Source organism: Ipomoea nil, unplaced genomic scaffold (assembly GCF_001879475.1).
Source record: "Ipomoea nil cultivar Tokyo-kokei standard unplaced genomic scaffold, Asagao_1.1 scaffold0261, whole genome shotgun sequence".
NCBI lineage: Eukaryota > Viridiplantae > Streptophyta > Magnoliopsida > Solanales > Convolvulaceae > Ipomoea > Ipomoea nil.
Window position 1 is genome coordinate 541,633 of NW_017616689.1, and position 15,512 is coordinate 557,144.

The 15,512-nt window shown below is 34.1% G+C and overlaps 1 protein-coding gene and 1 long non-coding RNA gene across 2 annotated transcripts; one reads left to right on the forward strand and one right to left on the reverse strand.

Annotated features, from left to right (window-relative positions):
* Positions 1-2,133, reverse strand: LOC109147360. The gene is made up of 3 exons (XR_002048639.1): positions 1,788-2,133; positions 1,607-1,681; positions 1-94 (listed from the first exon to the last, which is right to left on the reverse strand). It is a non-coding gene; the product is annotated as an uncharacterized LOC109147360 (long non-coding RNA).
* A 7,892-nt stretch (positions 2,134-10,025) lies between these two features.
* On the forward strand, positions 10,026-14,682 carry LOC109147533. The gene is made up of 9 exons (XM_019295135.1): positions 10,026-10,378; positions 10,445-10,530; positions 10,672-10,809; positions 10,909-12,129; positions 12,214-13,083; positions 13,194-13,843; positions 14,220-14,243; positions 14,400-14,467; positions 14,511-14,682. Exons 1-9 carry the CDS (start codon positions 10,026-10,028, stop codon positions 14,680-14,682), a joined length of 3,582 nt encoding a protein of 1,193 aa, XP_019150680.1.
* The last annotated feature ends 830 nt before the right edge of the window (positions 14,683-15,512 follow it).

Sequence of the window (15,512 nt, forward strand, 5' to 3'; positions counted from 1 at the left end):
CAGTAACAAAAAATGTTTGTCCTTGCTAGCCAGATATCTCCGATGAATACCAGGCAGGCTCTTAAGCTTCGGGTGGTGCGAGCATATAAGATCCCTGAAAGAAGTGATCCATCGAAGTTTAGATCAAAAGAGGTGGTTTTTCATGATGAAGAGGTAAGTATTCTTTAAAGATAGATATACACTTTTTTCAGTTATACAGTTCGTATTTTTACTACAAATTTAGATCCAGTACCTATTTTTGTACATTTTCCCAGATTTTACAGTCCCTATACACATACACAGGGGTCCTTCTTGCATGCTCATATACCCAAAGAGTATGTGGAGAAGTACCTTAGCAGTTTTGCTGAAGGTTCAGTGTGTGCTATAAAAAATTTTTGTGTTATCACCAATTTTTACTCATACAAAACCAGCCCACAGAAGTACATGATCAAATTTAACTATCAGACTGTTGTTAAGGATTTAAAGCATGTTAAATTTCCTATGAAAATGTATCGGCTGAAGACCTTTAGAGAGATCAAGTCTAATGAAGGCCTTGATGAGAAAATCTTATTTGGTAATCAGTATTCTCATTCAATCTATGGTTTGTAATTATTTACTATTCTGGATACTATTCTATATTCTAAATCATTATTTTGTAGATGTCATTGGTCGAGTGATCGAAATACACTGCCCACAGGATAAACTAATCAATGGCAAGAACTCCAGGCTGATTGACTTCACCATTGAAGATACTGAGTAATACTGATATACAGTACCTATGGTTTATTTTATATTTTACAGATTGCTGAGTTTCTAATATGTTTCTAATAATTTTCAGTGGAATACAACTAATGTGTACTTTGTGGGATGAACACGTAAGCAAGATTGAGGCATTCTACAATTCTACTACACAAGAGCCATTGTTGGTGTTGATACAGTTTTGTAGGGCAAGGGTGTGTCTAAAAAGTAAGTACAGTAAATCCTATAACTTCTCCTATCTCCTATCTTATTAACCAAGAAGCCTTTCTAATCTCTATATATAATGTTCTTTCCTAAAGGTGGTGATGTCAAGATTTGTAGCTCCTATGATGTAACACAGCTGCTATTCAACCAAGAATCTCCCCCATTTGAGGAGTTCAGGAAAAGGTACTTGCACTATTTTTTAGCCACATGAAGTTTTACATCTAATATGGATTCTGATTTTAGGTTATGTTTTTGCAGTATTAGCCAAGAATAGACTCCAATGCGCAGTATAATTTCCCAGTCAAGTTTTAAAGAATGTAGCTCATATTCTGTTTCCCTATCTGCTGATATGGAAGTTCGTACTATCAATGACATCTACAGAGACAAGGAGGTAAGACTGTTTTTAAGGAATATAGATCCTATTCATTTTCCCCAAGAATATTAAATAAACAACAAATGATTACCTCAACCTAAACATTATACCAAACAATTCCTTTAATGTTTAGATTTTATAGCTGGCATTATGCACTTAAAAATATACCTCTATGTCTTTACTTTAGATTTTATAGCTGGCATATAATAGTCATGAGATGGAAATATATTATAGTTGTGTTAACCTGTATACAGTTGTGTTATTGACTCAATGTGTTAATTAAAATTATACCTCTATGGTGCATCAGGATTGCAATCCATTTTTTCACTTCTGCTAAAAGCATGCACACTATATCCCACTTCTTGGCTGCTTAACCTGTATTAGTCATTTGTAATTAGATGGAAAATTGCGTATGGTTGTGTTAACCTGTATACAGTTGTGTATTAACTCAATCAGGATGTTAAAACAATACCTCTATGATATATCATGATTGCAATCAGCCTTTCAGTTCTGCTCAAAGCTGCACACTAGATCCAATTTCTTGGCTTTTTAACCTGTATTAGCTAATAAGTATTAGATGGAATAATAGTAACACAAATGTGGTTGTGTGATGCATATAATTAATGCATAAATATTAACACAAATGTGATTGCAAAGTGTCAGTCCACCACTGTGTACTTATCTCTTTCAGGTCTGGTGTTAATTGTTTTGGTAGCAAATACCACATCTTTATCCATAAACCTCCACAATCAAACATGTTGCTTTCAAAGTGTCAGTCCACCAATGTGTACTTATCTCTTTCAGGTCTGGTGTTTGTCCACAAACCTGCACAATCAAACACATATTGATGGTTTAATTAATGTTAGAGACAAAATTGTGTGGATATTTGTACTAAATAAATAATCACACATATACTGATTTGGTCTATGTTATAAAGTCTGTTAACAGTCTATCATATGATGCAGTTTGGCGATTTTTGGGTGGCAGCAAGGATTGTATTCATTGATGATCCAGAGTGGTACTATGCTTCCTGTAGAACAAAGGGGTGCAACAAAAAACTTAAACTCAAAGGAAAGTGGCTATGGTGTAGTACATGTGACAGAAATTGGGGTGACGGGACACTCAGGTACAGAATTAAGGTTAGGGTTGTGGACTTGGATGGCAATGCTCCTTTCCTTCTATGGGACAGGGAGTGCCTCGATCTACTTGGAATTACCGCGGATGATCTGAAGGATACCCATACTAAGGTACAAAACTATATTTCAATCTTACCTAGACTATTAACTTATTTAGTACCTAAACCACATAAGTTGTGGTTTCAAATACTGATTCACATATGGTATATAGGAAAATTAAAATCTATAGTAAATTTTTATGTAGGGAAGGAAGGGTCTACCTAAGGAGCTCGAGAGTCTAATTGGACTGAATATTCTATTTCGAATTGCTGTCGCAAAGAACAGTTCCAGAATTATCTCAATGCTTTCCCTGTTATGAGGATCATCACTGACGAAAAGATTGTAGAAAAGCATTGCCCAGAACTAATAGGAGTAAGGGACAGGGATCTCAGTTCAAAGTTGGAGTTGGAGCTTACAGATGAGGACCTATGGGATCTAGAGGTATACTTGGTATAGCGAGTAACATGTTGTACCAATTAGTTTATAGTTTATTATTATTGGTCACTTAAACATTTTGATCTACTGTTTTTGTAGGAAGCAGACCAAGCAAATGAAGCTGAGAGTCCACTCCAAGTTGTTGCACAGAGACTCAATGCAGAGAATAGTGTTGAGAATGGAACAGTCAAGAGATCACTAATCGATGAATTTTCAAGCACACAAAGTTCAAAAAAAAGCAAGGAATGTGTGGTCAAGATTGAGAAGGAAGCAGAGTTGTAATGATTTTAATGATTGACAATGTGCTCTATTGGTGTCTGTTTTTTAACAATGGTTTTTTTGGTGACATTTTGGTGACTCACTCAAACAGCTAGACTGAAACTTTTAATCATTTTGGATTATTTGGATTATATTAGTAGTTTATTGTTTTCTGTTGAATTCTCAGGATTTGTTCCTAGGAGCTGTTAGACACTGGATTTTTTTATATTCCTTTTGCAGGTTTTTTTTTTCAGGTAGTGTGGCACAATGATGGAAAATGAATGCAGATGTATGGTAAAAGGAGTCAAGAGATGGCTAACATGGCAGAAAAAAATGAAGAAGATGGCAGAGGTATCACTAAAAGTGGAAACTGATGGCACAGTAATCATTTGGAGATACAGATAGCCTCTAGCAAACAATCCATCAATTTGTGTTTGTAGTGAAATGTAATACAGGCAAAGGACTACTTTTTAGATGCACAACATTATTGTAGTTAAGTGTAATGTCATTTCTAAATGTAAAATATTATTCCAACTTTTCAAAGCTCCAGCTAATAATTCTTATACTCCTTTTTGACCCATAATTAACAATTGACTTACATTAAATACTAACAGCAAATCAAGTCATTGTCATCCTAAATTAACACCACTAAAAATGTAAACAGAATATCAAATTTAAATAGTGTATAAAAACCATTAAAAGTAATATTGTACTCTAACTTGAAAATTTGAATGTAGTATTAAAACAATACAGTTGCAACACTTGCTGACTATGCAACACCTTTAGAAGTTTTAGAATTTAAAAGTAATTAAAATAGTTTTAAAATTAAGTAATTCAACACCCTGTGGTAATGAATATATAGATTTTATTACAAGTATGCATGTATTGCAATCTTATAGGAACTTACCAGCCTCTGTCATCTTAAAACTCAGTTCAACGTCTTTTGAAGTGAACTTCTATGTCTTTTATGCATGTCCTTTTAAGTGATCTGCCAGGTGCTCTTAACTGAACTGTCAGGGTCCTTTATGCAACATTTTCTTTATAGCAGCCTACCTGCAGTTTAACAAAAAAGTTATTGATTAACTAATATTAATGGCAGCCACATCGTAATCAATTTCTAACGCATGGATTAAGTTCCCAAAGTTCATTATGGACTAAGTAATGAATAGTGAATTACGCTTGAATTAACCAACTTTAGTATTAGGAAGCCTCCTAAAATTAGGTTAGTTGCGGATCACGTGGTGCAGCAGCTTACCTGCAGTGACCAAATAGGGAATTAAAGAGATAACTCATTATATATCACAATCTAATTTAGTAACAATGAAAGGATATTATTGTTGTTAATCACATTATATTTGGCATTTCAACAATATTACAACTTATCTTTTTGAGCCGTGCTTAGTAACTGTTTGGCCAATAGTCTTGACCGCTTCTTTGTGATTAGGAAGACAACTCAAAGAATTAGAGTTGAATACAGATTGTGTATATCAGACCTGCAATTGTAGAATTTCAATTCACCGAATTAAATGTTATAAACATCATCTAATGTAAGAACACTGAAAGAATATTATACTCAACGTAAAGAACATTATATTAGAGGATTTGATAAATGTACAACTTATCTTTTTTGCCCACGCGTAACAACCTCTTTAGTACAATTCCCATTATGTGCTAAAAACATATCACAGCATCTATACATTCTGTGCTCTATTCCACTCAGTGTCATGCAGTTAATAGTTGCTTTTGATGTGAAACACTAACCAACTGATTGTCATCAAAATATAACTCCCTGACATTAGAGCACCAAACTGTTTGTTACCTGGAAAACAACATATATTAAAAAAAAATTTTAAAATTTAATTCCCTGATGGATAATAAACATTATTAGCATCCAAACAAATTTTGTGAATTCCACTTGGACAATGAAAAAAAAAAATAGTCAGAATACCAATGAGCTAATATATTGATGGCACATTGCATTAAGTAGCTGATCAAAACCTTTTAGTATTCCAAAAGCAATTAGGATTGCCATTTTCCAATGTTGTCTCCAAATATTAATTGACCAGTTTAGACCTATATATTCAACAATTAGATATTATTAACCTCTGTTGAGCACCACAACTACACAAATCCTATACTGGGCATAGCATCTCACCTAGAGTACATGAGGAAACTTACTTCTTCAACCGCAATTGGGTCGAAGCGCAAGCATCCCAGCAACAACGCAGGTAAATCTATTGGCTTCTCTCTTTATTATAGTGTTCTGTCTTAGTTTATACTTTGATTATACGATTTTTTTTTAACTCTACTAAAAAGACTAGAAACGATCCCAACCAATATTAATGGATTGTACAAAATATCAAAATACAAGATTAATCGCACAAAAAAAAAGTCATTAGAGAGATTTCCAGGTTAACAAAATCGAGATGCATGTCTACCATATTACGAAGAGATTTACAAATATAGTATATAAACGACACTTTGATCTGAAATATTAGAACAGTTAGGGTTAGAAATCAAAACCCAATTTTTGAAGTGATTGTCCACATCGTGTGTTTGAACAGACGATTCTCCGAAATGTTTGACCACCTGATAACATCGCACACCATTCTGTTCACCTGGGAGATCCGTGGCTACGCATGCACTCCGGCGAACATTAGGTTCACCGGATTCAACTATAATCCACGATTGACACTAGGAAAACTCCGATTTAATGCTTTTACACTACTAGGAAGACTCAGAGTGGTAGTAATTTAGAAAGGTTTGGGGTTTGAATGCTTCACAGTACCATCTTCTTCATCGTCCATGCATAGCCAAGCAATAGGAAACGACCCTAGAGAAACGATTAATAGCTTAATCGAGTCTCACAATTGAACCCTAAACCCTGAATCATTCCCATTTTTACAGAGAGAAACCACCGTACTTCACCGTCGATGTAGGGTCACGACGGAGTGGAGTAGTATATTAGTAAAGTTACTCGGCGGCGAAATGGGTGTGATTGCCAAAACAGAGACCAAACACATACTTTATAATAATAATAATAATAATAATAATAATAATAATAATTATTATTATTATTATTATTATTATTATTATTATTATCATATAATAATAGTGTTTAAACATCCCAGATTATTACTAATCTTAATATCTCTTATATATTATTACTAATCTTAATAATTATATTATTATTAATAATATGATTACCATTTTTATGTTTAGTCTTTTTATAATAATTATTATAATATTATAATTATAATTGATTGAATAACATTAATCCTCATCTTTAATATTGTTATACTAATTTGTTATTATAAGAAATTTGTTAACATAAAATGTTTATAACATTACACGTTTAAAGGTTATTATATTGTATAAATTAGTATTATTGTGAAATAGTAATTATTATTATTAGTTGAATAATAATACTTTAAAATCATGATTAGGAATAGAATCATTCCGTATGTATCCAAAAAAGTTAGGTACCAAACATATCATGTATGGTTATATATTATTGTTTTATTCCTTTACAGAGAATGAGAATCGTACAGTCATGGATGCATCGTACATGTCCACCTGATAGGCATATTTTACACTCATATTTTAGGTACATCTTTATAATAATTTTGCATTAATTATTTACTATTATATATTAATTATTCCATTTTAGAATTTAATATATAATATATAATATATAATATATAGAATATATATTACGTACTATCTAAAATATATATATATATATATATATATATATATATATATATATATATATATATATATATATATATTTATTTATTTATTTATTTATTTATTATGTACTAGTTTACAGTTTATACATATATATGCGTTATATATATTTTTTAGTATTTATATATTTATTATTTTAGTATTAGTTTATTCCACTCCCTAATTTCTTAGCATGCAACGAAATATTGAACCTTATATTTTATTTGCTTTGTACATGGCGTGTGCAAAGAGGAGTCGTCAACATTGTGCGAAGATTGCGGCAAGACTGAGCAAGATCCATTCGTACGGCGCAAAAATAGGAATGAATTGAATGGTAGAATTCTATTTTGAGAATACTATAAATAGAATAAGCTTTCTATTGTAAAATGTTCATTCTTCCCTCCTCTATAGTATTCGTTGAAGTTGTTATCAATGTTCATTTGTGGCTAATTTCTAGTTGGTTTAGTAAATTGAAGCCCCGGAGTTCATAACGCTGTAAGGTTATTTATTTAACTTTATTATATATATGTTTTTATGCATTTTGGGTATTAAATATTCTTCTAAGTTATTTGAATAGTTGTATCATTTAATTGCTAGGGAGGCCTACTAGTTATTTACTTGATATAATTATTTGCTATATTAGATAATGTTGTGCTACAAATTATTCTAATATTCAGTAGCAACTAGGTTAATTATTGACGGCTTAGTGATAATTGGACTCGGGAAGAATATTTTCCTAAATTAAATGCAACCGCTTGTGCTTGTGTTATTTAGTTTGTCGGTTTTCCTAGTTCCTATTGCTGCTATTAAATTAAATCTATAGCGCTTGTCTTAGGTTATTTAGTAGTTAGGGGTAATTAAACCGCTTGTGCTTTATTTACCTACAACTAAGGGAAAACAGAAATGAAATAATTTCACGACAAATATTCAATTGCATATTAATTACTTTATTAATCAATGATCAGTGTTGAATTCCGGTGGTGGATCTTTACTAACCAAGGTTTCTTATTATAAGTGTTTTCGATATATTATTTTCATTGCTTTATTCGTTCAATTAAATTTCTTGTTTATTTAAATTCTCTTTTATTTTATCTTTATTCTCGATATATTCCAAACCCCCCTACCTTTAATTTGAGCACAAAAGTTAAACTAGTTACTCCTCGTGGGATCGATCCTTACTCCCGCTACTACGTTTGTAAGGTTTTAATTTGGGAGCCTACGACAGCTCACCACCTCCATTGAATGCAACAACAATACACACAATCGTACACCACTACGTGTTGTTTTCCAAAGTTCGCTAAGTACGCCCTTAAGTATTGTGACAAATGGTAAGTGTGTTTTATATGATAGTTAAATTATCTAATTATTTGTTGCTAACCATATTTTGGATATGAAATTCACAGCTTCGACCGCAATTCGTACGACAATTCGGAATTCGCCTTTGCAAGATTTAGGTAGCAGAATACCATTAAGCAACATATCCAACAGTACGACCTTGAACAATCATTTTTAACGTCTATAAAAAATTTTGAAGTTAACACCCTAACAAGTTATTTGTACTGCTCTTATATAATTAAAGAAAATATCGCGCGGGTTGAGGGGGACCGTGAAAAAACACCTATTACGAAGCGCCGCAATCATTCGATCGACTTAAATAGAACCCCAGATTCACAACTAGGTATCCAAATTTCCAATCCATCAATGTATTTATTTCTTATACAAACTACACATTCTAATTACGTATTCGGTAGCCAGTTATAATTTCATATTGGTTAATAATAATCTTGGTTGTTGAAATGCACAGTATCTTCTCCATTACGGATGACCATAAATACTACACCAACGCAAGAATTGAGTAGCATGATGCCATTTAGCAACATATCGAATGGTATAAACTTCAACAAATATATTGTAATTATATTATATATATAGTAAAATTAATATTTATTGTTCTAACTAATCTTATTAAAAAATATTTTTTATTAAAGCAAGTTGCGGTCAAGTCAATTTGAACCGCAGCAACCCACCTAAAGCTGACCGTCCAAGTATCTGCTTCGACTTAAATTTATCGCCAGAGTCGCAGATAGGTATAAACATATATTCAAGAAGAGGTTTTTAATTTGCATGCATTTATTATTATTCAATTAATATATAACCAAATTAAGTACAATTGGATATTGTTTTTTTAGGTATGGGAAGTAATTGTTGCATTACAAATGACAATAATATGAAAAGAGTCCTGGTAGAGCCAGAGAGTGAAACTTTCGATCAGTACCGCAATTTGTTACCCGATTTTCAGGAAGTTGTTGAACCGTTAGACCACAATATGCCATCAGTTAATGGTGAGTTCAAATGAAATCTGGCAGGACAAAAACGTATTATATTTGCACTACAGTAAAATACATTATCATGCTAACTAATATATATATATATATATATATTTTAGATTTTTATTTCGATCTAGGTGATCCAGAGTATCTTTGCGAGCATTGTAATTCAATTTTTTGGTACAATGAACGGTCAAGCAATTCAAAGTCATGTGAAAGTCCAAAATACTCTGCGTGTTGTGTAAATGGTAAAATAAAGTTGCCTTTTATGACAAAGCCTCCTCAAAAGCTGTATGGCTTATTCTTTGCATCAAATGATAAAAACAAATGTTTTTTAAAGAATATAAGGTCATATAATAGCATGTTTTGCTTTACGTCGATGGGAGGAAAAATAGATAGAACTATTAACAACGGAACATCGCCGCCGATCTTCCGTATCAATGGTCAAAATTTTCACCGGATTGGAAGCTTATTACCTTCACATGGCATTCAACCGAAATTTGCCCAATTATACATTCACGATACAGAGAATGAGATAGAAAATCGCTTAAAATCTTTGAGGTATACTCTTTTGTGTTACTGCAAAATTTTTGGTATAGCATGGATTAATACAAAGTATCTTATATTATTTATTCTTCCTTTTTTAGTGCCGAAAACAATGGTTCTGCGTTGCATAGTGAGGTAGTACATGACATTAAGCAAGTTCTAGATGAACACAACGTGTTGGTTAAGTCATTCCGAATGGCCAAGTCGTTTCTGGAGTCTAATCCTCAAAGTCAAATCTGAATGAGATTAATAGGAAAGAGGACTAAAGATGCCAGGACTTATGCGTTACCAACTACTTCCGAGGTTGCTGCACTCATTGTTGGAGATATAGACCCTTACATGGGTCAACGGGATATTGTTGTCGAGTGTAGGTCTGGAGCACTGAAACGAATAAATGAATTAAACCCGGCCTATTTACCATTGCAATACCCAATCTTATTTCCATATGGGGAGGATGGTTTTCGAGAAATACTTTTTGCAACACTCGGTACAAAACGAGATTTTTCAAGAAAGAGTGTTTCACAAAGAGAGTACTTCGCGTTCCGTATACACGAAAGATCAAATGAGATCTCAACAATAATGTATGCCAGAAGGTTATTCTAAAAATTCTTGGTTGATGCTTATACTATGGTTGAATCTTCGAGGTTGCTCTATATTAGGTCAAATCAAAAAGCACTGAGGTGTGAGGCGTACAAAGGTTTGTCTGATGCGTTGACTCGCGGTGAAGTTCAGCCCAGTTCTCAAGGTAAAAGAATAATATTACCATCAAGTTTCACCGGAAGAGCAAGATACATGATACAGAACTATCAAGACGCCATGGCAATTTGCAGATTCATAGGTTATCCAAATCTGTTTATTACTTTTACATGTAATCCTAAATGGCCAGAGATACAACGATTCTTGGAGAAAAGAAACTTGAAAGCTGAAGATCGTCCCGACATTGTCTGTCGTGTTTTCAAACTGAAGCTAGACTGTTTAATTAAAGAAATAAAGAATGGAAAACTATTTGGTCGGGTAAAGGCAGGTGCGTACTGCATGAGCTTATAATTGTCTTTTTTTAGCATAATAATTATTAGTATTGTTATAATACTTCTATATAACAATATGAATGCTTTTCTGACAGTAATATACACAATTGAATTTCAAAAACGTGGTCTGCCGCATGCGCATATATTATTGTTCCTACAAGCGACCAACGACTTTGCCAACCCGGCTTTTATGGACACGATCATTTCAGCCGAGATTCCCGACAAGCGTTCAGACATTGAGTATTACAAAGCTGTCGAAGAATTCATGCTCCACGGCCCATGCGGTGCTGCAAGGACTAAATCCCCGTGCATGGCAAATGGCAAGTGTACAAAGCATTTTCCAAAAAGATACATTGATGCATCACATTTTGACCAAGATGGTTACCCGTTGTATCGAAGAAGGGATGATAAGAGGACAATAAAAAAGAATGGAATAGAGTTGGATAATAGATATGTTGTACCACATAATAGGTACTTGCTTTTGAAATACAAATCTCACATTAATGTAGAGTGGTGTAACCAATCTAGGTCAATCAAGTACCTCTTCAATTACGTAAACAAGGGCAATGACCGTGTAACTGCTGAGTTTTATAAGACTTCGATGGACGAAGCGGGTAATGAGATTGTGGATGAGATAAACATGTACTATGATTGCAGATACGTATCTGCATGCGAAGCAGCCTGGAGATTGTTTAGTTTAGAATTCCAGTATAGGACACCCCCGGTTGAGCGATTAAGCTTCCACTTGCCGGATTGCCAATCAGTTGTTTTCCAAGACGATGATAGCATTGATAATGTACTAAATAGAGAAACCGTTGGTCAAAGTATGTTTAATGCATGGTTTTTAGCCAACCAGAATTTCAAAGAAGCGAGTTTGTTGAATTACATTGAGATGCCTACCAAATTTGTTTGGAAAAAAGACATCCGTGAATGGCATCCAAGAAAGACAAATAGATCCTCAATTGGTCGAATATTCTATGTACCTCCAGCTTCAGGTGAAATATATTATTTGAGATGTCTACTGAACATAGTCCGTGGTCCAAAAAGTTTCAAAGATATCAGAACAGTTAACGGTGTTGAGTACTTGACCTTTAGAGATGCGTGTTATGCGCAGGGACTGCTAGACGACGATAAAGAGTACGTTGATGCTATAAATCAGGCAAGCTACTGGTCAACTACATACTCATTGAGGAAGCTATTTGTTGTTTTACTAACATCATCCTCAATTATTAGACCCGAAAATGTTTGGAATCAAGTTTGGGAACATCTGTGTGAAGATGCTCAACACTATCAAAGAAGAATATTAAAACAACAAGGTAAGATTTTTTTTTTTACAATATACTCTTCAGGAATTTTGTTATGTTATAAGTATAACAATTTGGTTGTTGCTATTGTAACAGATTTGGTCTTAACAGAGGAAGAGAAAAAGAACTTTGGATTATTGGAATTGGAAAACCTGTTGGGGCAACAGAACAAGTCTTTAAAAGACTTTCCTCCGATGCCCACGCCAAGTACCGATAATACAAGGTTGTTTCAAAATCGATTGGTGTTTGAAGAACTGAATTACAATTCAGAACAATTGAAGACAGATTCTGAAAAGATGTGTTGCAAACTAACAGAAGAACAAAGTCTCATTTTTTATACTATTATGCAAGATATTGCAACCAATAAAGGTGGATTATTTTTTGTATATGGATACGGTGGGACAGGAAAGACTTTTTTATGGAGAGCGTTGTCCGCTTCAGTTCGGTGCAAAGGACAGATCGTTTCAAATGTCGCATCAAGTGGCATAGCTTCTTTGTTGTTACCAGGTGGCCGAACAGCCCACTCTAGATTTGCAATACCTATTGCAATAAATGAGGACTCTACGTGTAACATTAAACAGGGTAGCGACTTGGCTGAATTGTTGATAAAAACGAGTTTGATAATTTGGCACGAAGCTCCAATGATGCACAAACATTGCTTTGAAGCGTTAGATCGAACCATGAGAGATTTATTGCGCTTTGTTGACCCTAACAGTGAAATGAAGGCGTTTGGTGGTAAAACAGTGGTACTCGGTGGAGATTTCTGCCAAATTCTGCCAGTAGTTCCAAAAGGTACACGTCAAGACATTGTTTCGTCCGCTATAAATGCATCATATTTATGGGATAGTTGCAAAGTTTTGAGATTGACGAAAAACCTAAGGCTAAGTTCGGTTAACAATGGTGTGAACCGGCAGGCATTAACAGAGTTTGCTAACTGGATTGCCAATATCGGCGATGGGAAGCTGGGTGGCAGGAATGACGGATTCGCAGAAGTCCAAATACCGAACCACATGTTAGTATCATCCGGGGCGACGACATTAAAGCAATTGTGGAAAGTACATTTCCAATGTTTGCAGTTGGAAACACTGACCCCGAGCATCTGATAGGTCGTGCTATACTTGCACCAACGCTGGACGTAGTCAACGCAGTAAATGAATATATGACTGAGCTGCATGATGCCGAAAATAGGATCTACTATAGTTCAGACGCAGTATGCAAAACCGACGGTGATAATGGCATACTTGGAGATGTACACACCCCGGAATTCCTAAACAGCATCCGTGTGTCGGGTCTACCAAATCATACATTGAATTTGAAAATTGGGTCACCAGTAATGCTAATGAGAAATATTGACCATTCTCTTGGGTTGTGCAATGGAACTCGGTTGATAATCACAAAGTTAGCAGACCATGTTATTGAAGGCGAGCTTCTCACTGGCCCCAACAAAGGTACAAAAGTGTTAATACCCCGAATGTCAATGTCATCCTCGGATCCAAGATTGCCGTTCAAGTTTCAACGAAGGCAATTCCCGTTGATGCTTTCATATGCGATGACAATAAACAAAAGTCAAGGCCAAACGTTGAGTCATGTAGGGTTAATACTAAAGAAACCGGTTTTTGTACACGGTCAGTTGTACGTAGCTGCATCTCGCGTTAATAATCCAGATGGTTTGAAAATACTGATTGTAAATGACTCAAGTGCAACTACTACATCAACCACTAATGTTGTATATCATGAAGTTTTCAATAATTTGTAATTTTGTAATGTATTGTTTTTATATTACCAACACCTTGCAACTATTAATAAGACACAATTTGACTACGTTGTGGCACTGTATTACCCAATATATCACACAAATCTTAACATAAAATACACACAACTAAAAATGCTTAAATAACATCCCGTGCATCGCACGGGTCAAATACTAGTAGATCAAAAGTCAAAACTATTGTAATAAACTGTTTTTTTTTTCCATAAATGCCTGTTTTATTCCTCATTGCTTGCTTAGAGAAATATTGAGTATCTAATTACATATGCTTTGGGATTTCTAAGACCCTTTAAATGTAGCTTTAATGCTAAGAATCCATTGATCTCTGTAATAGGTAGTCGAGTATTGGAGCTCAAAGGTTATTTCAATAATTGAAAGCCATACAATATTCAATATTAATAGGCTGATAGTGCCAATACTTGAAATGAATTCATTATAATATTTGTATTTGCAATTTAAACTTCATGGTTGATCTTATCAGATGTGTGTGTTTATTTTTAATACATATTTACAGGGTGGAGGAGTTGTTGCCGAGAAGGCTTCCATTCCAGGACCAAGGCTAATTCGCTCTATTGAGCTTGAGTAATATTTCTCACTTAATTTTCTTCGTTTGGTGGATTAACAGTTCAAAACTTGAGCAGGTTTATGCGATAGACTTTGGCCTTGCTAAAAAGTATAAGGATCTCCAGACTCATAAGCATATACCATACAGGTCTGATGCTATATTACTCTTTAATGCTAATGATCAGAAATTGCAGAATTTGAGTCTAAGCAGACGTTGTTTGTTGATACTCTAGGAAAGATGGGACACAGGTTGTTGAGTCTAAGCAGAAAAAAGTATAAGGATCTCCAGACTCATAAGCATATACCATACCGTCTTATCTCCACATGTCATCAATTTGACTATGTTTTTTATTAGACAATTTTGAAATATCCTCAGATTGGCGCCAGTTCCAGAGGGCGAGTTGGTGCTCATAAATTTTTTCCTGTAATTGTTTCCCAAGTTCCGCCGCCCTTCCTCCGCCGACGAAGACTGCCGACAGTGCCTACCTAATTTTAGTCAGGCAATGCGATCTTTTGTTGATTTTCACTTTCTCTTGGATCTTGCCAAAGAGTTCATGAGCTGGAACTTACTAGGTCATTTGAGATTATGAACTAAAGGTTCGTGTTAATAACTTGTTGGTAAATTCAGAACAGGAGATTAATTTCTATCAAATGCAAGTCTTGTAACTTGGTGATAGACAGGGGTATTGGTGTATTTGTTTATACTTTTAGATGAGCTTCAATTTCTAAGGTATAGGCTGTTGGATTGCAGAGTTTGAGAAATTATTCTAATAATTGAAATTAGTTCATCTGAAGTGGCAATAATGATTTTGTTACTTCTATTTATGATATCTACTGATAAGATGCTGGGAAGTGATTTTTTTTTTTTTTTTTTTTTTTTTTGCAAAATGTAAATAGCTATGTTATTGAGTAGTAATGTCTCTAGGTTTCTTAGCTGTTACATATAAAATATAATGAATTTTTCAGACTACTTTAAGAATGTTGCAGATTGTGATAATAAATGATTTGTTGCCAGTTTATTGTGTGAGTTTGCTCATGATGGTTGCTGGTGGTTTAATTTTGT